The sequence below is a fragment of the Monomorium pharaonis genome, chromosome 1 (genome assembly GCF_013373865.1).
Source record: "Monomorium pharaonis isolate MP-MQ-018 chromosome 1, ASM1337386v2, whole genome shotgun sequence".
Classification (NCBI taxonomy): domain Eukaryota; kingdom Metazoa; phylum Arthropoda; class Insecta; order Hymenoptera; family Formicidae; genus Monomorium; species Monomorium pharaonis.
This window is the reverse complement of record NC_050467.1, coordinates 6,862,747-6,887,509: the sequence shown is the minus strand read 5'-3', so window position 1 is coordinate 6,887,509 and position 24,763 is coordinate 6,862,747. Positions and strand designations below refer to the sequence as shown.

At 31.1% G+C, this 24,763-nt stretch overlaps 1 protein-coding gene and 1 non-coding gene across 2 annotated transcripts; both read right to left on the bottom strand.

Moving 5' to 3' along the window:
* Window positions 1-479: 479 nt before the first annotated feature.
* Window positions 480-24,476, bottom strand: LOC105833234 (sushi, von Willebrand factor type A, EGF and pentraxin domain-containing protein 1). The gene is made up of 21 exons (XM_012674802.3): window positions 23,938-24,476; window positions 19,773-19,831; window positions 17,748-17,957; window positions 16,610-16,705; window positions 14,816-14,938; window positions 14,449-14,612; window positions 13,218-13,344; window positions 12,094-12,243; window positions 11,746-11,922; window positions 10,604-10,783; window positions 9,621-9,739; window positions 9,224-9,458; window positions 8,075-8,248; window positions 5,010-5,189; window positions 4,638-4,883; window positions 3,979-4,158; window positions 3,532-3,705; window positions 3,083-3,262; window positions 2,511-2,619; window positions 2,249-2,431; window positions 480-985 (listed from the first exon to the last, which is right to left on the bottom strand). Exons 1-21 carry the CDS (start codon window positions 24,024-24,026, stop codon window positions 880-882), a joined length of 3,261 nt encoding a protein of 1,086 aa, XP_012530256.2. The 5' UTR covers window positions 24,027-24,476; the 3' UTR covers window positions 480-879.
* LOC114254903 lies at window positions 7,453-7,647 on the bottom strand. Its single transcript, XR_003626218.1, has one exon. It is a non-coding gene; the product is annotated as a U2 spliceosomal RNA (small nuclear RNA).
* Window positions 24,477-24,763: the final 287 nt, after the last annotated feature.

Below are 24,763 nucleotides of genomic sequence, written 5' to 3'. Positions count from 1 at the left end.
ATTAATAGAAATTCGATATTACTATTTTAATTGTTATGACATATCATTTTAATCACATTGAATAAAAAAATAATAGAATTTATTTGCTTTTTACCGCGTCTACAATTTCATTGATTATCGTATACATATTTCAGACAGATTTATGGATGTATAAACAATGACTTTAGTTAATTTTTTACTTATCTACAAACTTGGTGCTAAAACTTGCATGATCATCGAAATGTTACTTAAAATTGTATCGATTATATAGCAACATTACCAAATAGAACAACTCATAACGTCAAAACATAAGAATGAATTGTAATTGATTGAAAAATAATTTTAAGTTATTAATCAATAAATTCAATTGATATTAAAATCTCTGATGAATTTATTGCAGATGCAGCAAATTTTAAAACACTAGTGTTAGAAAATGAAGCAATTTTAGGAAAAGAAACTTAAAAGGAGGAAAATAAAGATTGAAATAATGTGACAAAAACTGAAGTACAACAAGAGCACTCTTTCTTTATTCGCGCAATTGTAAACTTATGATACAACATGTCGCTTAAAGCCTATATAAATGTAATGAACCTAAATGATCGATACACCATATATACAGAATCATACAAAATAGTTGATCCTCGGAGAAGAAAGTCGCGTCGGTGTGTAATCCTTTCCGCACGTTTCTCCTCCTCCCCTTTTCTCGCGAATTATTTACATGAACTATCGTGCCTTCGCGACAGGCGATAATATAAATAACGAACAACAAAAGTTCTTCGGTGTCTTCTGTACATTTGTCGAGGACAACGGAAACCGCCCGCGAGAGGAAACCACTCGAGATTTTCCGCGCGCAATTTCCGACGTGGATAAAAATCAAGAAAGTCGACTTGGAATTACGAGCTATCGCACAGATACGCCGTTGATGGTGATTCCGTTTCTATTGGAAACTGGCTCGGCCTCGTAATGCCCCGATCTGCCATACATCCTTCTCGGTTGGCCGCCGTATCTGTTGTGAATGCATATATCATTTATACAGAACGATAACCTATTTGCCTTTTCTATTCTTATTCTGTTTAATCCCATATATTTAATAATTAATGATTCATTAATAAAAAATAAATTTCGTTATATTTCTTTCTAGATTGCTAATCCTTTTTATAAATCGGATATTTGTTCTTTCTTAAAATAATTATCTGATGAAAACATCCTTCTTATACACGTCGGTTTTCAATGGTATACATCACTTAATTTGTTTTTGGATAATATTTCTTAATATTAAAGAAAAGCTAAAGATAAAAACTTTGATAAATGTAAACTAGAAAATGTCTTTCCGGAAGAAAATTTTTAATATGAAAACATATAAATATATATAAAATATGTCCATATATGTTTATACTAATTTCTATTCTTTTGTAAAATTTTTGGTATAAAAAATAAGTTATATAAAATTTTTGGTATAAAAAATAATATTTATATAAAATTTTTGGTATAAAAAATAATAGTTATTCTAAAAAGACAAAAACTATTTAAAAACATCAATTTTGCATTATTTTTTTATAAAAAGCTAGGTATAAAAAATAAGAGAAATATATATATACATATGTTCTTAAAAATATATATGATTATATATGAGCAATTTTTTCTCATTTCTTTAAAATTTGCAAATTTTTTGCAAAAAAAAACAATTATACATATTATACATATATTTATATATGTTTTTATATAAAAAATGTTTTCCTGGCACAAAATTTTTTTTCTATCAGACATATCAGTTTTTATAATACTGTTTTATATTTTGTAATATTATAATTAGTATTTTTGCAACGTAACCAAAAATAAACTAGAATATTGAGTCCTAAAATTGGCATAGTAAGCTATATTTTCCTATTCTTTTTATAAATTTTTCTATCAGGTTTTCTTTATTCAATTTGCTGTTTGTAATTTAAAAATAGTTTTAAGTAATTAAGATAGTCGATTTCTTAGGCCCGGTTCCACAACTCACGGTTAAATTAACTGGCCGATTATTCCATTGGAATTGACCAATCGTATTTGTTAATTTTGCTTAACGACAAATACGATTGGTCATTTCCAATGGAATAATCGGCCAGTTAATTTAACCGTGAGTTGTGGAACCGGGCCTTACAGCTGTTATCATCTGGATACTCTAACATCTAGATATTCTAACACAAATTATGAGAAACAATTGCTGTTGGATCGAATCGACGCCAGTCTCTTTTAAAATATTTTTCGCACGTCAGTTGCGACTCACCTGTACGCGTTGCCGCCTAAGCTGTATGGATTATCATAGAGACCATCCTCGGGGACGTTTTCGTACGTGGTGTTATGCATACCGTCGTTCAATGTAGCGTAAGACATAACGGCGGCATTTTGATCCTCTTTTCGTTCTGCGGCTTGGACGTTCTCAGTATTTTTCACCGGCGTTGCTTTTCGTCTGCGAATACAATTTTATTCGTAAATACACTTGAAAACGGAAAAGAAATGTACTTACTATCTGAAGAGACAATACTCACAGCCTAAGATAGACTAGCCCGAGGATAATTAATATAAAGATAATGACGCCAGCTCCGATGCCGACGCTCGTCCCGACACCTTGAGGCTCCGCCACCTCATTCGCGGTCACTGCAATACGAATGACAAATATTTTAGCCGACATTCTGGATCTTTCTTGATTCATTTTGTTGTGTCGTTAAAGTAAAAAGTTTTCAATAACGTTTATCTCGAGCAATCTGCTGCCAATAAATATTTAATGAATGTATTTTTATAATAATTTTGACAGAACTTGGAAAAAGTTAACCGAGATAAAGTTAGAAGATTTTTTTGTAGTACTGCAGTTACTGAACAATCAATCATCAGTAAATGAGTATGTAAGAAAGTTATAATTATTATATTAAAATAATAAAACTTTAAAATAATAAATTATAAATTAAATTAATCGATATTTCTTATTTCAAATTTTTATATAAATTTCATTAAAATATCGTTTTACTTAAAAAGTTAAATTTTTTTATTTTTATTTGTTCATTGGCCGATTCAATTTCAAATAAGATATATTTAGAAATATACAAAAATATATCCTATTTACGTTCGCATTTTGGCTCTTCGCCGCTCCAATACCCCGTGTCCAAACACTTCCTTAGAAATATGCCGACTCTTTCATATTGCGGTAAGCAGTGATACTCTGCGGCTCCTCCGTAAGTCGTCGATCCGTTTACCACTATTACTCTACCGTTTTCTATCGGCCCCGGATGCTTACAATCAACCGCTAGAAAAATATCATAAAAATGTATCTCAAATTCTTCTATAGAATATATAATAGTTGTTTACTAAAATATTTTAATTATATATACTTATGAATTTATTATGGAAACAAAATGTATATAAACATTTCTTTGAAATCTATTTATAAAACATTTTTTTATTCTTTTATGTAACGAAGAATTATAAACGTATTTGTTATTAAATTTTGTGAAAGCGAATCACGCACAAACGCTCGACTATTCCTTGAATGAGAAAGTTGATGGAGTTCCTTACAAAAACAAGCGGGCATTGTTCCACTCCAGGAACCATTTTGCAAACAGATTCTAGTCTCGTTCCCTTCCATGTAAAACCCACGTGGACAACTGTAGTGCGCCACACCACCCACACTGTGAGTTGATACTTGCGTCGACAGTACGCCGATTTTCTCCGGGTCTCTGCATCGTATTTCTGTAAACGATCGCTACAATTAACCCAAACTGACGTTTTATTATTATTTTGGCGTCAAGATGTCTCTAAAGATGCTAACTTGCTATTTAGGCATTTTTCTATAATTGGATATTGATTGAGACATCTCTCACAATTCTGTTAAACGTCTAAACTATATCATTGGAAGTAAAATAATTAATATGAAATTGCAATCAGCTTAAAATTAATTTAATGCAATATTTATTTTATTTTTATAGCTTCTTTTGAAAAGTTAAGTATCCTCCAATTGATTACCTCGACAGACGGGGGTGTCGCTGCTCCAAGTGCCGTTTTCAAGACACAGTCTTCTGGCAAATCCGTCTAGCTCGAAATTGCCATCGCACTCATAAAGCGCAGCTGCTCCATAATACGTTGCATTCGACGTCAATGTGTAACGTCCGTGCTGAATGTGTTCGGGTTTACCGCAATCGACATCTACGAATGTTTATGTTATACCGATTTGACATTTCGTAGTTTAATATTGTATATTTGAACTCGTGGATTCTACGATATCTCTCGTAACAAATGTATTTTATATTTCACAGTAACGTTTTGATCAAACGCTTGTTGTCTATTTGACAAGAAACAACAAAAGCAAATTTCTAATCGTCAACAATTGTCACTAAGTCTGTACAATTAAGCATAGAAAGAAGGCATTGTTATTTTCTATCTGATATTTTTTTCTCTCGACCCATAAAAATTATTATTGAATGAAAAAAATATCTTTTTTTTATAAAGCTACAAAACTTTTTTCATTTAAACAAGATGTCTGTTTATGCCTATATAATCACATTTCTATTTCAAAAATAAAGATATTCTTAAAACAAGAATGTTTTCTTTTCTGAAAACATAAACAACTAATTTGCATGTGCATTTCTCGGTTAATCTGATTAGAATATCCGAAGATTACTTACAGATGCACTGCGGCACTTCGCCGCTCCATTTTCCGTTCTCCTCGCAGGTAGACAAAGGTTCTCCGACCACTTTGTATCCTCTCTCGCATCTGTACTTCGCCAGGGCCCCAATTTTATACGAGGTCGCGCCGGTGTTCGAGTTCTCCGCGGTTCCCGTGCGAATCAACGTCCTTCCGTACATCCGGTCGTTTCCGGTGACAGAGAGTATCCCGTGTTCGGCCAACACAGGCTCCGGACAACGGATCTCTGAAACGAGATAAATACGAGCGCACGTAAACAAAGATATCGGCCGCATTTTTACAACGTATCGATCTTTCGCTCTTATCGTGTAATTTCGAATTCTACTCTGTTAACTAATTTAATATAATATACCTTCGCATTTCGGAGTAGCGTCGCTCCATTGGCCGTTATCGAGGCAATATCTTTTCGAGACTCCATTCAGCCTGTAATTCCTCGTACAGCTGTACGTAATTTCGCTACCGAGATGAGTTGTATCATTCGTGTAGTCCGCTGCACCATTCAAAATCGGAAGAACCTTGCCGCAGTTGACGTCTACACGATAATAATTTCAATCAATTAGTAATTTTAGGAGCAATTTCTCTTAGGAGCAATATATTAATATATATTCATATATATATTATATATATGAATTAGGAGAATTCATAAATTGAGTTTTACAGAAAATACATATGTTTTCATTTCGTTATATTACTATAGAAGTTACAATAAAGGTAAAAAAGATACTCCAAGTACATACTTACACATTCAAAAATAAATACGAGATTATTAAAATTAGACAAATATATTTTTTTAAATATCCTATAAAAATTTATACAAAATTATTTAAAAAATGGAAATGTTACCGATGATACCAGATAGTAAAGCAAAAACTAATTGACGTGCCCGAGTCACATTCATTGCATTCTTGTATATACATTTATCAATATCAATAACATAAAGTCTTAAAAATACAAAAAAAAAAATGCGAGCCGGGCACGCCAAGTTTTTGCTTCACTATCTGTTATCATTGGTAACATTTCCATTTTTCAAATAATTTTTGTAAGGTTTTTGATAAGATTTGTTTATTTTGACTTAACATTTTGTTGAGTTAACAAACTATTACTTCAATTTAACAAATTATTTCTTTGATTCCATTCTGCATTTGTACAATAAATGGAAAAAAATTAACTTTAATGTTATAAAACATATATTTCATTAATTTAATATTATATCTCTTTTTAATCTCTCATTAAATTATTAAAAATCTTATTGATTATAATATATACTTCTTCAACTAAACGAAACATTTTGTATAAAAACATTTCGTCAAACTAAGCAAAACCATATATGCTCGGTATACAATCTTACGGTTTTTAAATCAACAAAATTTCTTTCAGAAGAAAAGTAAATTTTTCTTTTAGTACATTTACATTTACACGAATTTTTTATATAGACACAATACACAAAAAAGATAAATTATTATAAATTATTATAAATTGGATAACCCAGTACAGAAGAATTAATTAAGTTATAAAATTGTTAATATATCTGATTTTAGTGATTAATAAAAATGTATAATATTAAAAATAGAAAACAGAATATTTTTATTATTTCTGAGAAAATTGAAATCTTCTATGATTTACCGATTATTATATAGATAACCTAATTTACATAATTTATATTGTATAAACGTAATAATAAATTATTTGTATTAAACGCCCAAGCATGATTACTTATACATATATTAATAATATTATAGTTGTGCTTTAGAAAACTTCTTTCTTATACACAAAGAGAACAATTTCTTTTAATAATTTTTCTCTTTATTTGGATTTACATACTTTCATTACTTAATTATTTGCTTACTTAATTCAAACAACATAATGTGTTATACGAAGCATTATCTTTATATACATATATTAACTTAAAAAGGATTATTTCATTGAACCAAATAGTATTATTAATCAAATAATCAAATAAATTGTACTTTTTAAATATGCAATTTTGTCCAACTTTTTCACAGCATATATTTTTTTGTATTTAATAAATTTTATTAAAGCTATAGAAATGTATGCTGTGAAAAAATCTCTCTGTATCTTGAAATTTATATAACTTTTAGGATCCAGACGAAACTAATAAAATGAATAATTATTTCTCTTCTGTCTATTCAAAAATTGGTTTTATTACTGCTAGTATAAATATGCAATTTTTAGAAATAAAAGTTACTGGTGCTGTGTTCATTTTTCCATCAGTAAAGCCAGTGAACAGTTAAAATAATTCTAACTAATCCAAAAGATAATTTTCAAAGAAATTGTATGTACATTTAATTTGTCCTTTTGGTTATATTAAGCTAAATAAAAAGTAATGAGCAATAATTATGAAAAAATATATTATTCCAGACAATACCTATTATATCCATTATAAGCATAATTATATACTTTCCCTTGTAATTTTCTTAGATATTAAACTTTGTTACTTTATCGAATAATTATAAGTAAATCAACTTTGGTTGTTGAATCGATCTTTTTAACCCTTAGCAACTTATACACTTATAAGTAAATACTTATATACAATTTATTTCCCACATTTCTTTTTTATAAAATAAACAATTTAAAGAATGTAAGATATATTACTACATATATGAAAGAATCATTAAATAAATTTTTACAGATTTGTAAAAAGCGAAAATTAATGACACATGAAAACAAAACATATTCGTGTCTCGTGTATTCTTAAAATATACTAATTTTCAAATTTTAATAAGAGAATATAATTCTCTCTAATTCTAAACAGAACTTTTTTAAGTTTGAATACTTTAATAAAGGCCAGTCCCAACTTTACTGCAACGTCGGGTTGACCGTTAGCGGGGAAGGAGCGAGCTCCTTACTCCCGCCTTGTTCCAAAAATCAGGTTAATATTCTGAATCCCCTATGGGGATTGTATCAGATATTAAGCTGATAAGAACAGATACTACACTTTTGATCTTAGCTCAATAGAGCCGAGAAGCGATACTGCTGAATTCTTCTACAGGCTTTATATACAGTTTGAAGGTGAACTTTGATTACGAGAGAATGCTAACGGGAGAAACCTAACGGGAGACGAAGCAACTACTAAGAGTAGTCGATACGTCGATATTGTCACTTTCTTCCCCACCCACGGTCACCGAATCCCTCTTCAACGGAAACACGCACGTGGCATTCTTTCTCTTTAAATGATAAAGTTTAATGGAAATATTTGTCAAATATGTTAATTGAAATTAATTAAAATAATTTTTTTCAAATATTTAGTAACGCGCTGTTGTGAAGAAAATCTCGTTTAAAACGATTACAACGATAATAAAAGCAACCTTGATACAAATTATTGCTTTAATAAATAATACAACGTAATTTCGTCGTATGAGTGATTTTGATGAGAAAGAGATAAAGAAGATAACTCACACTCGCAAATCGGCATTTCTCCCGACCATTCACCGTCTTTGCCGCACCAATGTTTCTGCTCGCCGTGAAGCAAATAACCTGCGTCGCAGTGATAATAGATAACGCTATTAACGTTTAGATCGTATCCTATTACAAATCCTCCAGTTGGCACTTCCGGTTCCTCGCATGTAATTACTATAAAAAAAACCAAAATATCCCATATTTATCAAGCTAATATTTATCTTCACAAAATGTAAAAAAATATAATAACAATGAATTGTCTATGTTTAGTTGTTTAGTTATCTTGCTAAAATTATTCCCCTTGTTGCAAAAATGATTAATTTCTCTCTGTAAACTAATTGTTGAGTAAAACTTTAAATAAAAGATAAGACAAATATGCAAAAAAAGAACTCTTATTTCAAAAATATCTTTATTTTTGAAATATGAAATAATAAATATCTTTATTTTTGAAATATGAAATAATAAATATAAATATTAAAATAAAATTATACATAACGTTAAATAAATATAATTTAATTATAAAAAAAATTTGTTTAGTTTTATTAGAAAAAAAAATTTATTATTCAATATTTATATGTTTATAAGTTGAGAAGAAAAAATAGAAAAAAAAGTTCAAATTAATATTTTTTAACTAAGAATTGCAATTCTTTAATAATATTATTATCAGAACAATCAATTACTGAAGTTTAAGATTATTAAAATTTTTTAAGATTAAAAAAAATTTTTACTTGTATATAAAAGAATATTTGTTAAACAATGTACATTAGTTTTAAGATGTCAAATTTTGTTTTTTGCATGAAAAAGAAGTATTCCAGAAGTGATGTTTAAATTTGTTATATTCAGAAAATTGCGGTCAACAATATTTCAAGGTTTCAATCATTTCAGTAACTTCTTGATAATATTTTACAAGGTTACAAATTTTATCTATTAAGCAATTTTTCTACAGGGTTTCAAATGCAGTAATTGCGGATATTTTGCTATTCCAGAATTGAAAGATTTTAGAAATGTTATATCTTACAACATTTATAAAATGTTTAATTTTTCAGTTGAAATATGTTTAAGATATCTCAGACAAATTTCAATGTTGTATGGGAAAGTTCAGTCTTTTCATTAATTTTTACGTAATAATTTTTAGTAACTGATTCTTACGCTCGCATGACGGTGTGTCATGGCTCCACTTGCCCTCTTTAGTGCACTCTTGCTTCCCTTCGCCCACCAGCCAATAATCCTGTTGACACTTGTAAACGGCCAAACTACTTACCGTAGTCGTGCCGTTAATTAGAGCGACGGTCCCAAACTCGATCTGGGCCGGGGCCCCGCAGTCGACGAATCGACATTGCGGCGCTTTACCAGACCACTCACCACCAACGTTGCACGTGAGTACCTTAGAGATCACAATTATAAATTAACAAAATATTACTCCCATATTTATATCATACTTTATGTATTTTTATAACACATGAGACAGAAGTCTTCAATAATAACCTCACGAATCGTAAATTAAATCGTAATTAATTCAACAATCGTTAAATTAAACAGAACTTACATTATCACCGAACAAAATAAATCCATTTTGGCAGGAGTAAGTGGCAGTGGAACCCACTCTTTTTTCGTTAGTTGTCACGATGCTACCATTCACTTCCGGTGGCTCGGGACACCAGTCAACTGTAATTAGCCGTGTAATTAGAAACACGACTCTTCACTCAACGTAGCACTCAACCAAGCACTCTCTAACGTAAAATTATTTTCTAATTATAGCTTAGTAATCTGCGTAATTTTATACACACATTAAATTTTGTATGATCACCCATCAAGTAGAAACAGATGGCAAATATTTATAGATAATAGCTCTCTCTCTCTCTCTCTCTCTCTCTCTCTCTCTCTCTCTCTCTCTCTCTCTCTCTCTCTCTCTCTTTCATTTATAAAATTTTATGAAATTAATACACGGAGGAAATTTTATAGGAAAAATTATTATGTACGATAATAGACATGGAGAAAAAATTTCGAGGAATTATATACTATAAGTAATGTAAATACTATGATAATTTAATAAAAAATAAAATAAAAATTTAAAATTGTTTACTGTTTACCATAACAATTTTTTTATAAAATTTTCTTAGTGTATTACTTACATATTTGTAAATATAATTTTTAATATTTTAAAATATTTGATTAATAATTATTTGAATTTTTAACGTTCAAATTGTTAAACGTAAATGGAGAAAATTCTCTTTTCAAATTTATTCTCAAAATCATATAATTGTCATCAAACAATATGGATTTCAAAGAATTATGCTATAATTTTAGTAAAATTTAGTGAGGTTAAATAATTAATATAACATTCAATTACATTTCACGAAAGTTTATTACAATTGAATATAGAAATTAAAATTCTTCAAAATCGTGGTTCCCCCAATGACGCTATAATCGTCAAAGGTGAATTGAAAAAAATCTGCGTACTTAATTTGCCTTTCTTTGGAAAAATTATACCAGGAACACGTACATGTGTAAATTACATACTCTACTTACACAGACACTGGGGCACGTGACCGCTCCAAATACCGCCGTCGCCGCATCTTCGTCTGGATTCACCCTTCAGTGTATAGTTTTCTTTACATGTATAATCTGCAAAAGCGCCATATGTGGTCCGGTTGGCCAGCAGCGTGATAGCGCCGTTCTCCAAATCCGGTAGCGCGCCACAGTCGACAACTGCGAAAATATTTAAAAGATAACGAAGATCTCGTGTTACATACGTGATTCACATTCGTATTTATTAGCGTTAAACACGAGTTTAATCCGATTCTCATGCGGACAGCGCAGCACAAAAGACATGTTAAACTTATATCTCAAAGAATATCTTTTTACATCGTGGAAATATAAAATTTATTGTCGGCATAAAGCAATTAATATTAATCCATGACAGATTCTATAATAATTTCATGCAATTTTAATTATTATACCGAGTGTATTATCTCAATTGTACACATCAGAAAATAGAACATTTTTGTTTCACGATTATCTTTAATTTCGAAAAGTTAAATTTTAAAATATTAATATGGTTATATAGCATTAAACAAACATAACTTGCTTACATTATTTTTTGTAGTTTTTTTATCAAGAAAATATATTCTTATTATATTTAATAATACTTTTCATAAATATATATTAAAAGTAAGAAAAAACAATATCTTTAAACCACCATATATAAAAAATTACAATGTTTTAATGCTATTATATATTATTAAAACTATATATATATATATATATATATATATATATATGTGTGTGTGTGTGTGTGTGTGTGTGTACATTTATATATACTCTTTTTTAGACAAATATTAAAATAAAAATAAAAATATATTTTGTTAAGATAATCACATTCTTTAATAAAGATTTTATATTCTTAATACCTAGAATATATTAGTTTTAATTCGACGTTAATTTTCTTATGTATACACATACAACAGAATAGAACCAAGTCAAACCGTCGCACTCAATGCTAATTGCCGCTCGATCCGTAATTGCAACGATCGATGAGATCGATTTTCGAAATGAAAAATTCAAAATACAACGAGCACCCTTGTTGCGTGACAAAAGTGAACAGGCCGAATGGAAAGCCGAACACGGGCGTTGACTTCCTCATTAAGGCGCCGCGTTGAATTTACACTCACACTTGCACGTGGGTACGTCGCCGCTCCAAAAACCGCTCGGTCCGCACATTCTGCTTTTCGATCCAACCAGCATATATCCGTCCGGGCAAACGTAATCTATCGTGGAGCCTATCGTTCTCTTTGATCCCACGATCATGGTATTCTCCGATTTCTCAGGACTGCCGCAGGTCGGTGGCCCTGCGAACGGACGAATAGAACGCTCAATTCTTTCTCTTTTTTTACGAGACGTTCCTGCCGACTTTTTTCTTCCGTTTATTTTTAATTCGCGGCCGAGAACGGCAAATTTTCTGCGAGAGAATGCCCCCAACCGGATTTTTCTCCGCAAACAAAATTCCTCGAGACACTTACTGCTCTGGCAGATCCAGTGAAGGTAATCGAGGTTACAGCCGACGTCATTCCAAAGCCAGCCGCGGCCTCCGTCGAGCACGACGCAGTTTTGCTCGCCGTTGTAGTTGTTCGGCTGGTCCTTACCCCAGGATGGCTTCTGCACAATCTCGCCTGTAATAGAATTACCGGCTTTATCTTAAAATCTTGGCCCAAAAACCGGTCCAATATACGTATGTACAGTAATCAAACTTTTTATTATTACTTTTACAAAGAATTTTTAATAACAATGCAAGGAATATACACGGCAGGCTAAGAATGTAAAAATATTAGATTTGGAAACGCTTTCTCGAATTTCATGAAAATTAAAGATTTTTAATTAAAAAAAAAACTGTTTTCGAACACGCACTTTAAAAGGCAAAGAAACGCGTGGTTTAATTTTGTCTTTACAATTTTGTTTTTAAATTGCATAAAATTAAAAATTAATACTTTCAAGAATATATTTAACATAAAAAATTGTTTTAAATGTGTATTTTCTGAATTTTAGAATATTATTTTGTAAAAAAATTGATACAATAATTTCATAATTAATTTAAAAATGAACACAAGAAAATAATCAATATTTTTATAATAAAGCTTTGTACTTTTATATATCATCTACATTCGCAATATTGCTAATTGTATTGCGTTTAGCTATACCAATAAATGGCTTTATGGGAAGTCAACCTTTAATTAGCATGTACTGTACGTCGGAAGACGTAACTTCCTATCAATTTCGACATGGTTATGACTTTCATGTTCTATTTATCATGGAACGATGCTCCCCGGTTGCGATTTCATAACAATTCTACTTACGATACAATTTGTTCGATTCAACAGTTACGCGATTGGCTCATCAATGCGGAACGGGGACCGTTTCGTTTTTGTCGAGCGCGAGAAGTCCGGATACGAATTTACGAAATTGCCCTCCCTAAATAACGATCGTCGTGTAATCGTTTCTGTAATCGCCGGGTAATTGTTGGACCGTTGAATCGACAATCGAGTTATCGAATCTCACCCCGGATTACCTAACTCCGCCCTCCCGGCCCGATTCCCACGGACGATCGTTGACACGATCCGAATAACTCGCCGAAATTTCGTCAACTTACCATCCACCCATCGCCACGTTCGAGCGGTGATCTGCGGTTCCTTCTGAGCCCCGATCCAGACCAATTGAGTCTTGAGCTTATCCTTCCGCCTTTCCAAGTTGTTCAGGATAAATGTCGACGATATGCCCTACGATGTAAATATCTTTGACTAAATATGCTATTTACAACGAGAATATTTGTGATCTCTTTTTATTTTAACATAAGCAAGGTGGCACATTTTTCTATTTTTAATATGCAGGAAGTGTTTTAGAGTTGTCTATATTTTTTTGTCTTATTTGCAAATTGTTTGACTGTTAACATAAATATCCACTTGCACTGAGAACAATAGTTGTTAACTTGATCAAATGCGTTTGGATCGTAGTGATTTAAGTCCACTTTAGTATTTATGTATTTAAATTAAATATTATTGATACATATTTAACTTAAAAATGTGCATGTTACAAAGTATTACCAAAAATGTTAAAATTCCATAAAATGTTTTATTATTAAGTAAAAGCATGAAAGTATGAATTCAATTTCCTCATTAATTTAAAAATTATTTAATTTTTTTGCTTTGTTTTTTATATAAAATGACTTTGTAACATATTTTATTTGTAAATTTAATAAGAAAGTAGAATTACAAATTAAACTTTTTACATATGTTAATGAAATTCTAATAAATATTTGTAAAAGTTCCATCCACTTACTTATCTAGAAGTTATTTACCTGCAAAGTAATTTTTGCTGTATAAGTCATTATAAACTAAATTTTTCATTATTTTTTTTTTATTGATTTCAGAATCTGATTTCAGAGCTAAAAGTTGAGTACAACGACCGCAATTTTTTTATTAAAAAAAGAATAAACCTAAGAAGTCTGCAATTTTTTAATTTAGATAACTTTTAGTTGCGTTGTATTGATAATGTTAAATCCTTAAATACATAATTATTCGAACTGAAGAAATTATCATGAATTAAACGTATTTGGTTAAGTTAACAATTGTTTTCTCAGTATTTGGTTTTCAAGTGGATATTTATATTAGCAATCAAACAGTTAAAAAATAAACAGAATAATGTATAGACAGCCTCTGATAGCAGAATATTTTGCACATATTAAAATTAAAAGAAATGTACGATGCCACTTTGTCAAAAATAAAAAAAGGTCATTAATGTTCTCAAATTATAAGATACATTAGTGTGAGATAGAGACATCAAAATGTCATAAACATACATAAATAAATAGATAAATTTTAAACCTTGAAACCGTGAACGAGATCGCCACCGCGGCCCTTGCAGTAGGTTCTCGCTTCCTGGAAGGAGCCGCCCTTCTTCACCACGAATTCGTAGCACGTGGAATTAAAAGCGGTCAAGTCGGCGTCGGCGGGCGTGCCGGCGTGCGCGCACCTGTCTACCGAGAATTCTGCAAACAATTATTAAATGTTTTTCGTAGGAAATATTTCCCGAATGCATGACTGCCCCGTAAAGCCTCTGCAGAAACTTTCCGACTTTCTTAGTTCTTATACCTTAATAATATGTTTAATCAACGCAATCATTCACAATTATGTATCACGTTTAGTAGAAGAAAGTTTGAATTCGAGCTTTTTGTAAAAGCTTTGGGCTTACCATCTGTAGCAAAGACTTCCACTTCGCAGAGACTCAGACTACCCTCGACACCGACAAGTTGCAAAAAGACGTACTGCCCCACGAGTGCTCTGGCACAGACGAAGGTCTTCGTGATACCCTCCTCTGCGAGTTCGATTTATCAATGTCTTAATTAATTTGTTCTTATTTGAGATTGAAGAAGAGAAAGGAATTGGAGGATAAGATTGAAAGTGCAGATTACACATGAAGGAAGTCTTTGGTTACATATATACTGTGATATAATAAGATAAAAGTATAATAATTAAACATAGAGGTCTATGTTAAGAGTTTCTGTGATAAATAGATTAATAAATTAAGAAAAGATTATACATGGAGAGAATTTTTTTGTTATATTTTAATCCAAAATTTGCTACAAACCTTACCATGCATAGTAATATGTGAAAATTCTTTTTTAACAATTTATCAAATATTATAAGTAATGATAGACATTTTTGAAATATGTACAAAAGACATTTTATTTGCATTTGTATACCGTAATCATTGCCATATATGCTGAAGAGAGCTCGAAGAAGAAATGTTTACAACATAATAAAATGTCTTGAAAATTACTATGCAACATTGTAAAATATTTCAAGGCATAATTTTTACAATTTAAAACTTTTTCATATAATCATATATGTATAATACATTTACCAAATTTGTCTTTATATGATTATATGTATATTTATAAAATACATTAGACATTATTTTACAATATGTTGAATATTATAATATATATCAGCAGTTGTCAAAGGTAAGTTAACAGTCATATATTTTTTACTAAATATAAAAAATATTTTATTAGAATTTTTTTTTATTTTACTATTTCATCTAACGTTAATTTTTTTAATATTTTAACAAAAATTTTAAATGATTCTGTTTGAATTTAAGCTTAATTTATTTTTTACATATAAGATTACTGTTATGTATTATGACATTTTGCGTTCAACATAACTGTTAACTTAACTCTTGACAAATGCCGATCCTGAGGAAACCATGTCCAGATATGTTTAACAGCTCGCACATCTTGACACTTCTTCAGCAAAGTATTTTTTATTTCAAGAATAATTTTTGTACCGTAAGCCACATATACTAAAGATATACTAAAGATTATAATAAGAAATGTACACAATATATTTTCATTTAAACATTTAATGATTGATATTAAGTTATCTTTGCGTACCACGCTTGTTTTATATTCGTCTCTTTATATATATATTTTTTTTTAGAAAAAATTACATTAAATTTTTTGAAATATATTGTTGTCTATTGCCATAATTTTTAGAATAAGATTTATTTAAAAAATTCTCTCGGTATATGGATGAAGACAAGGTCATGATAACTGATAAATTTTAATTAGTCATTAAATTTAAGGTATGTTTGGTTGTACGTAATAAACTAAGTCCTTTTCGACAAAAAGCTGAAGTAGACGAGTTCTACTTTATTCTAATTTGCACTCATTATTAGGAAACTTAATTTTTCACAAAAATATTACTACATGAGCTAAAAATATTAAACTAATAGAAAAATTATATTCATCACCAAGATCCGATGCAAACCATATATTAAGCGCTCTACTTCATTGATATGTTTTCACAAAAAGTTTAGGCATATTATAACAGATTTACATTTCTAAAATAAAATAATTTTTTAATTTTTAATTTTTACATTGTTCAGTGTAGAATTACATAAAGTTTTTCTACAATACAGAAGATCGGAAATATTAGTTCTGAATGTTCTTTCGCTAACGGTTTATAATTCCTTCAAAGCACTTACCAATAGTACCGGGAAACCAGGCGCACAGAGGATTGCGCTGCAATTCAGCGCTGCTGTTGCCCACTCTTATCTCAATATCCTGAAGAGGCTGATGACCTGGCGAGCAATCGATAAGTCATTTCTCCGGTCAGCTGCGCTTACAACCAAGTCTTGAAATAAACTTATAATTTCATAATGGAAACTATGTTTAGATTTAAGATACTAAAACATTTAAAGCTGTTAAAGAATTCATTTCAGTTTTAAACGTTTTTGTGTTTTCAAGTAAAACCTAAGCGTTTAAAACTGAAACCTTTTTATGTAAGGTACCTGTACCCATATGTTCCACCTAAGCTTTGAGGTTTCTTTGAAAAATAAAAATTAGATTAAAAATAGAATTATAATCATTTATATAAAACAGAAAAATAAGATATAAAATATTTTCAATTATTTATACTTATATGTACAGTAGAGATTAAAAGAAAAAAATAACAATGTTGATTATAATATAAAACTGTATTTATTAGGGAGGGTTATCTTAACTTTTATCTGTCAAAAAGCTTCTCCAATTAACTGAAGAAAAACAAGAAAACTAATCAAAAGTTAAACGTCAAATAAAGAAACAGAATCTTAACTTTTGTATTATATATTGTGTTTCCAGTGTCCCTGGCCATAATAATTTCGCCATACAAAGAGTTTTCTTGCTTTAATTGTAAAGAAGACGTTTTAATAAAAATGGTAACCTAAATTGAAGAGCATAGGTAAAGAGCTACAATAATATAAATTGCGGATATTTATAATTGTTACATGACAGTTACGCGATACACAAAACAAAAACTTACCTCTGAAATCTTAAACTTAGAAAAACACAATTTGAAAGTGCGATTACAAGCCGTAGGAAGCATGAGATATTGGCCAGTTAACTAACATAAATACAAATGTAACGACTTCCTGAGCGATACATTAGAGTTATCTGTGAAATTCGTTGTATAACTATTTGCAAATAGGGTAAGCCAAATTGGGTACATGGCTATTGGGTACGGATACCTTTTTTTTTAACGAAGGTAGAGGTAAAACGTTTTGATATCTTAAAAAAAAAAGAACTCGTCTTTCTCAAGTAAATCCTCAAGTCTAAAATAAGTATGATAACGCGAAAGTTTACCGCAGCAGCCTCGCGTCGTCACCCGTACAACCTTGACGGAATATGGCTTGAGGAGGTCGACCCTCCACCAGGGGCTGGGCTCGCTCTGGGTTTCCGTGCACCTCTTCCCGTCGTGCTCCGTGCTGAAGTCACCGTCATTACCGTGATTTGCATTTCCGCCCCTCACAGTCGTCGATTGGTTCGCCGGTTTGCGGAAACCCACGTTCGTACCTGTTGCGCAATATTTGTTTCCCATTGCAGTTTCGCCATCCGCGGGTCATACCTCTCGAGAGTCACAAACCGCAATTCGCAATCGGGTTCTCATTTAGCCTCTATTACTGCACGCGTTGCGATAGCATCGCGACACGCCGCCGTTTGTTTAGCGCTTATTAAACGCGATTTAGTCACGGCCGTTAAACGAAGGTGGTGGCAAAATAGCGATGCTCGTTAACACCAGGACGCGTTCGGCAGTAACGGTAATTATGACCGACGGTTAGCGTCGGACATTGTTCGATGTCATTTACTGTCGGTTTGTCGCTACTGTTATTCCGCATTGTGTGCCGATACGCGCGCGGTTTTTCCTTTTTTTTTTTTCTTTCCGTGCGTATTCCGCATCCAGAAACAATTTTCGTGACGATCCGTAACAATACGCTGCTGTTCCTTCGCGGAAATGGCGCGGATCGTTCCGCTATCGTTGAACAATGACAATTGTATTTTCTTGCGGTCGCGCTTTTTACATAGGGAAAGTAATGGAAGGAAGAACGGAGCCATTTTTTTTTTGCCGACCGCAGTCGCGCAATAACTTAATAATTTACAAAAACAATCGCCAAATCTGATATTATTGGTTGAATAATACGAGACTTACAATCGAAATTTTATATTTACATTAAACAAGTACTTTTTTAAAATAAAAATATCTTGAAATTGTCATCCCTTTATCGAAAGATTTTTCAAACACTTAGCTAATTTTTGTTTAACAATAGTGCAATATAAAGTAGTATAATACATTATAAATTTTGCGATTAAACAGTTTTTCAATATCCGATTAAAATTCTATTTGTAAACTCAAATTTTTTAAAGTCTTTAGCTTTCAATTACACGTGTAGTTAAAAAATTATTTTTAAAAGCTATAACCCTAATTATTTTTTAAAATTATAGTTCTCTTTCTCTCTCTCTCTCTCTCTCTCTATTTCACTTTTGTTTTTTTATAATGAGAGGGTTAATGACAGTTTTGGGACACTCTGTATAAAGCAAGGGAAAGTAGCTTGATTGGTATTTTAAAGCACAGGTAATAGTGTCCTCTCCGACAAAAATGCAATTCTCGTTCGACGACCCCTCTCGTGTCCACGTCTGCCAGTCATATCACGAAAATGAACTCCGTTCCATTTAACGGAGAAAGTCGATTGCCGCCATCGAGACCGATAGAAAACGAATGCGACCTCGAGTGAATTATGAAGACGTATATAATTAATGTAATTAAAATAAATATTATGAATAATAGGCAGAATCAAGAATTAGCCAGTTAAAATGTGCAACAACATTGAACGACTTCATTTGGTTTACACAAAAAATAAATTAGTATCAAATCAACCATTATTGTTTCATACATAAACAAAAAATAGAAAATTTTCTTTGCAGAGTTTAATAAATTTAAATTTCAGCAAAATATTATATTTTTTATATATAAAATTTAACTAAACAACATGACATTACTGTTTTGATGATAACAACACTAAAAGAATTCTAATTCTTTGACACATTGTTATTTTATATTTAATGTATTTTTCTTAACTTGTAAAAATTATTATTGAAAAAATCGAATAAAGATTATTTTTGACCAAATTATACAAAATTTTTTCAGCAAGTTTATGATTATCAAATTTTTTCAAGATTTTATTTTTGCTTACACAAAAAAAAACAATATCAAATGTTAGTATTAAATTATAATAAAATTAACATATTGTTGATTTGTTATTAATTTTTTTCTGTATACAAATTATCGCTATTCGGTTTCGAAAGGGAGATCGCGAGAGAATGAGTACTCACCGCAGAACGGTAAGTCACCCTGCCATTTTCCTCGTAGACTGCACACCAAGCTGCCAGTTCTGAAAAAAAGAGTAACGGTTATCGAGGCGGTTATTGAGTGAATATCGAATATATGTTATATCGGAAACGGGGGGGGGGGGCCGAGTAACATACACGCGAATATAACTCTCTCTTCCGACGTTACGCAAATGATAACAGGTGCGATCCGCCCAGTTGTGCGTGTTACGCCGTGGAAAACTCTTGTCGAGTCGTTGGAGCGAAAAACGCACGTTACTTTACATATTACTTTCAGTGTATAATCGGCATAATAACACTGCACATGCGGGAAGGAGGTGCAAGGACGTTACGAAGCGTTAGCGATACTTGCATACACGAACTTCGAGGAGAAAAGGGAAAAACACGATAAGGGGAGAGCTCTCCTCTATCGATTAAAGGAATTATGTAAGGATTATGCATTGGATAGATTTCCGTGGATTTCTAATCTCTGCGCGCTCTCTTTGTGTGCTTGGCACTTAAGAAAAATTCCGGCAGCGCTACGATTATACGCTTATACGTATAATTACTCGTTCGACGTGATATATTATGAAGTATGCACTAACGTCATCAGCCTTATCTAACTTTCTATGTGCCCTGGGCAAAACTTCATTTTTCAACCCTCGAATTTTTTTAAAGGATATAATAACAAATGCGGCATAATAAATGTTCAAATTGTTTATCAGTAATTGTATACATAAGAAATACATAATACAAATTTGATTACATTGTTATAATTACTGTTTTTACCAATTTATACTTAATGGAAATTATAGAAAAAAGGGACAATTGTTTTTATTCTGTAGTCAATTTTAAATAATTCTTAATTTCAATTTTAATTTACTAAAACTTCTTTCACACGAAACAGCAGAAAAGTGAGAAATATTTAAAAAGCAATATGATATTCAGATATGGCTCAATTAATCTAAAATGTATCCATGAAAAGCTTATAAAATATCAAGCGGAATTAAGGCTTTAATATTTTGTATTATCATCAAAGCTTCAAATTTAAAACTTTAAATCCCGGTATTAAAGTATTATTTTTCGCAATAAAATAAACTCTTTATAGTTTTACTGAGTTGGAAGGCTATTCTTAGCATTAATAGTAGGAGAAAGGCACCGAATTTAGAACACCACTTTGTTTTTGAACAATATATTTCTTAACTAATAGTTAGAAAAACAAGGTTGAAAACAAATAAAAATTAGAAAATATCTACTATCAAATGGTATAGTAATTTTGTAATACTGTTTTGTATTTTTTTAATAATTGTTTTTTTAATAAATGTTTTCATGACACGTGCCAAGAAGGGCGTCTGACGAAATGGATGCGTAATTTGGAATCCGTATACAATCGAAGTATTAATGTTATATTTTATTGATTTACACATCTTACCTAAATTATTTCGTTACTATAAACTCAATGTTATTTCGTTAAGCTTGCTTGCATGAAAAAGGGGATATTGTTATTTTAACAATACCTTTAGTTTCAAAATGAAAATCTTGATATAAGATTATATTAATATATTGCATTAAATCAAAAAAATTTACTTGAATGAAGATTTATTTTAAGATTTTATATAGTTTAATAAAAAAAAATGATATTCTTGTAATTTGAAAACAATTTTCTTGAATGGAAACGAAAAAATGTTGGATAGAAAATACTGTATGTTCAAATCTAAGATTATAATTCTCTTAGAATAAAATTATCAAAATAATTATATTATATTATATTCTTGAAATAACAATTATAGTGTTGAAATAAGGCTATAATATTGTTGAAATTCAAGATTTTAAAATTCATCTAAAAAGATTATATATATTGTTGCGTATATATGAAACAATGAATGCGTTCATATAAATATATAAAAGTTAATTTGACACTTGCTTTTTTTCCGTGTAAGAGAGATAATCCTGCAAATATAATTCTCGCTTTTGACGAATTCGTTTTGAGCAGATTTTATATTAAAAAAAGTATGAATGTATAAAATGTAGGTTATTTCTTTAATTAATTAACCAATTCATATCTTTATCGGTATTCAATGTTTAGTTTCCAAGAAATAAGGGAGTACCAATTTAGGAAACTGTTTCAAATTCCGTGTCTTTCCTCTATTAAATTGCTCGTCAATTTGGTTTATGCTGCTATTTCAACTTTATGTGGATATTTCAAAAATTTACATATCTAATGTTCAACTTATTGAAAATATCTGTTCTTCTTAAGCCTATTGTGCTCTCGTTTTTCCACGTATAATACGACTTTGAACGTATCACGGATCATTGCGCATGCAATGCGATTAAAACTGCGCATGCGTTAAGACTTATCTCTAAATTCGCATCAAGCTAATTTAAACACGTAACAAATCCCTCGTCGCGGTGCGAGGAAAAACACGTAGTCATCGGAATCTTTCGTATCACGTAAACCATTATTCCGAGTCTCGCGGACCGAGAGGAATGCGACAACGGGATTCTCTCCGCGTCCCGCATTCTTATTTTTCTTTCGATTCTTTCCCTGAACGGCCGTCCCGCGTGCCAACGTCCGAAAACGGAGAAAGTCAGAGCGGCTTATCGCATTACCGATAATCACTATCCTCGACGAGCAGCGGGGTATTTCGCGTTCGCCTGGAACACGTCGATCGCATCGAGAAAAACGCCCGACCGCGCGTAACACAACCGTCAATTTCCGGTCGCGTGCTCCCGTAAACGCCGGCGGGAAATTAATTTCCCCTCCCGCACCCGCGTCTATTTCGCAACAGAAAGTCAGTTCTCTCGCTCGTCAAACTGCGCTTTGTGTCAGTCTTGCATGACAAAGGTGTACAGTTATTGGCACCTCGAGTGTTTTTGTTCGTCCTAGTCAATGATTTTTCTTTTTCACGGCAGAGAGAAACGGGAATCGTCGCAACTCTATGTACTTTTCCTTAATTTTATGTGACCTTTAAAAACATTATTTTAAAAAAAAAGTAAAGCGAAAATAAAATATAAATTCTAACAGCGCAAAAAAAACCTAACAATAACGATAAAATCTCTTTGACCCTTAAATTGTTGAATTAATTTATTGAAACTTCAATAAATTCCAATTAATCACGCAATATTGAAATTGATATATCTAATTAATTTTTATTAATTAGATGAATCTGTGAATGTAATGTATTTATTATAACTTTTTTTGAGTAACATGAATAAACATACCTGCGCGGTTTAGTTAAAATTACAAGAAGGAAATTTCAATGGCGTTGCGTGAAAATTAATAATGGCATCTTGAAATATGTCGGTCACAATACTACGCAAAGAAATACTCGATTTGGCACGGCATTACACTGAAGAAACGTTAATTAATGTACAGTTTGTAACGGTACTGCCGCAAAATACACATACTTGAAATCTCGTAGTTGAGGTGCATTCCAAACAGATTTCTGACTCTTTTCCAAAAAGATCCAAAGTTCAGGACTCAAGAATTAAAATTTTGTCAATTATATAACAAAATTCTAATAACAAATTGCAAATAAATATGATTCTTCATCTGTCATTTTTCTATATTCTTCTTTCAGTCTCTATCTTTTTACTATCATTCTTTTTCATTTTATTATATTTTTTTCTTCAATACACTTCTCCCTCCCTCCCTCTCCTCCCTCTCTCTGTCTCTTTGTATATTTGCTGGCTCCTTGTCTAATTTATTTACAGCATGAAAAATAATACGCCTATTAATCAAGATTCTTTCTAGGAAAGCAATATTATTCACGATAGGCGCGATAAGCATGAAAATACATAAAATCATTATCATAAACTCGTGATAAAAAGCAATAATACTGATATCATCAATAGTAAAAGCAGTCAACACTATTATTATTCTAACTGCACAATTTTTTCTATCAAAATAAAAATCTATAAACTTCTTATATATAGAATTTCTATTAATTAAATATTATAAACTCCAATAGTTAAAAGCTTATTATGATCTATATAATTAACGAAATTATAAAATATCTTGATAAGTAAAACGTTAAAGTTTGTATTTTGCCAAAGCTTCATAAATCATTATCTTATTAAATGAGAACTATTATTATTTAATTTTTCAAAAAACTACGAATCGATTGATTTATTCTAATGGTAATCTAATTGTGCACAAAGGTAAACTTACCCAAAGAGTTCGTAGCCCGCATCGCAGGTGTACTTCGCCACGGTGCCGGGCGTCAGGGATTCATTAGACAACGACACCTTGGCGTTCATCGGCACGGCCGGATGACCGCACTTTAGTTCTGTAATCAGCAGAATTACAAACGCTTAGTTATTTGAAGGCAAACCGCCGCACAAACGGCATTCCCGGCGATAAAAATATCGAAATGCAGGCACGCGCAACCGTCCATTATGTTCGTAATTCGCGCGAAATTATTTACGGGAGTTCCCAGCCTTGCAGGCGCGCGCATCCGATTCTCATTGCGGACGGCATTCGCATCATTGTAAAAGTCTCGTCCAGGAATAATTTCGTGAAATGCACTTCAGTAAATGAGCATTCAGCAAATATTGATACGTTTCTTTAATAATGCGGTTATCTTCTTCACAGAAAAAAAGCATTCTTAGAATATCTTTATTTTTGAAATCTTAAATATTAAAACTAGTACAACGTTAAACAAACATGAATTTTGTATGGTTATATCAAGAAAAATATTTTTTCATTATTTAATAATTTTTTTGAGTTGAGAAGAAAAATCGAATAGAATATAGAAATAAAAGAATTCGATATGTTTCTGATGATAATTTTGTAATGAATTCTTAATACAAATTTAAAGTAATTTTTCAATTAAAAAGTAATTTAGAATTACATTAAGAATTTATCATAAAATCAGCACCAAAATATATCGAGTAAAATCATAATAATTTTTCATAAAATTATTCCTATTTGATGTCATTTTGATCTTATGTTTTCTGATATATGTTTTGTCCGAAATCAATTAAACATATTAATT

Coding starts and splice junctions, on each gene's coding strand:
- LOC105833234 (XM_012674802.3), bottom strand. CDS start 24,026: ATGAACGCCAAGGTGTCGTTGTCTAATGAATCCCTGACGCCCGGCACC. Junction 14,613..14,815: donor GGAAGTCTTTGCTACAGATG/GTAAGCCCAAAG, acceptor AATTGTTTGCAG/AATTCTCGGTAGACAGGTGC. Junction 2,620..3,082: donor CGAAGAGCCAAAATGCGAAC/GTAAATAGGATA, acceptor TTCGTATTGCAG/TGACCGCGAATGAGGTGGCG.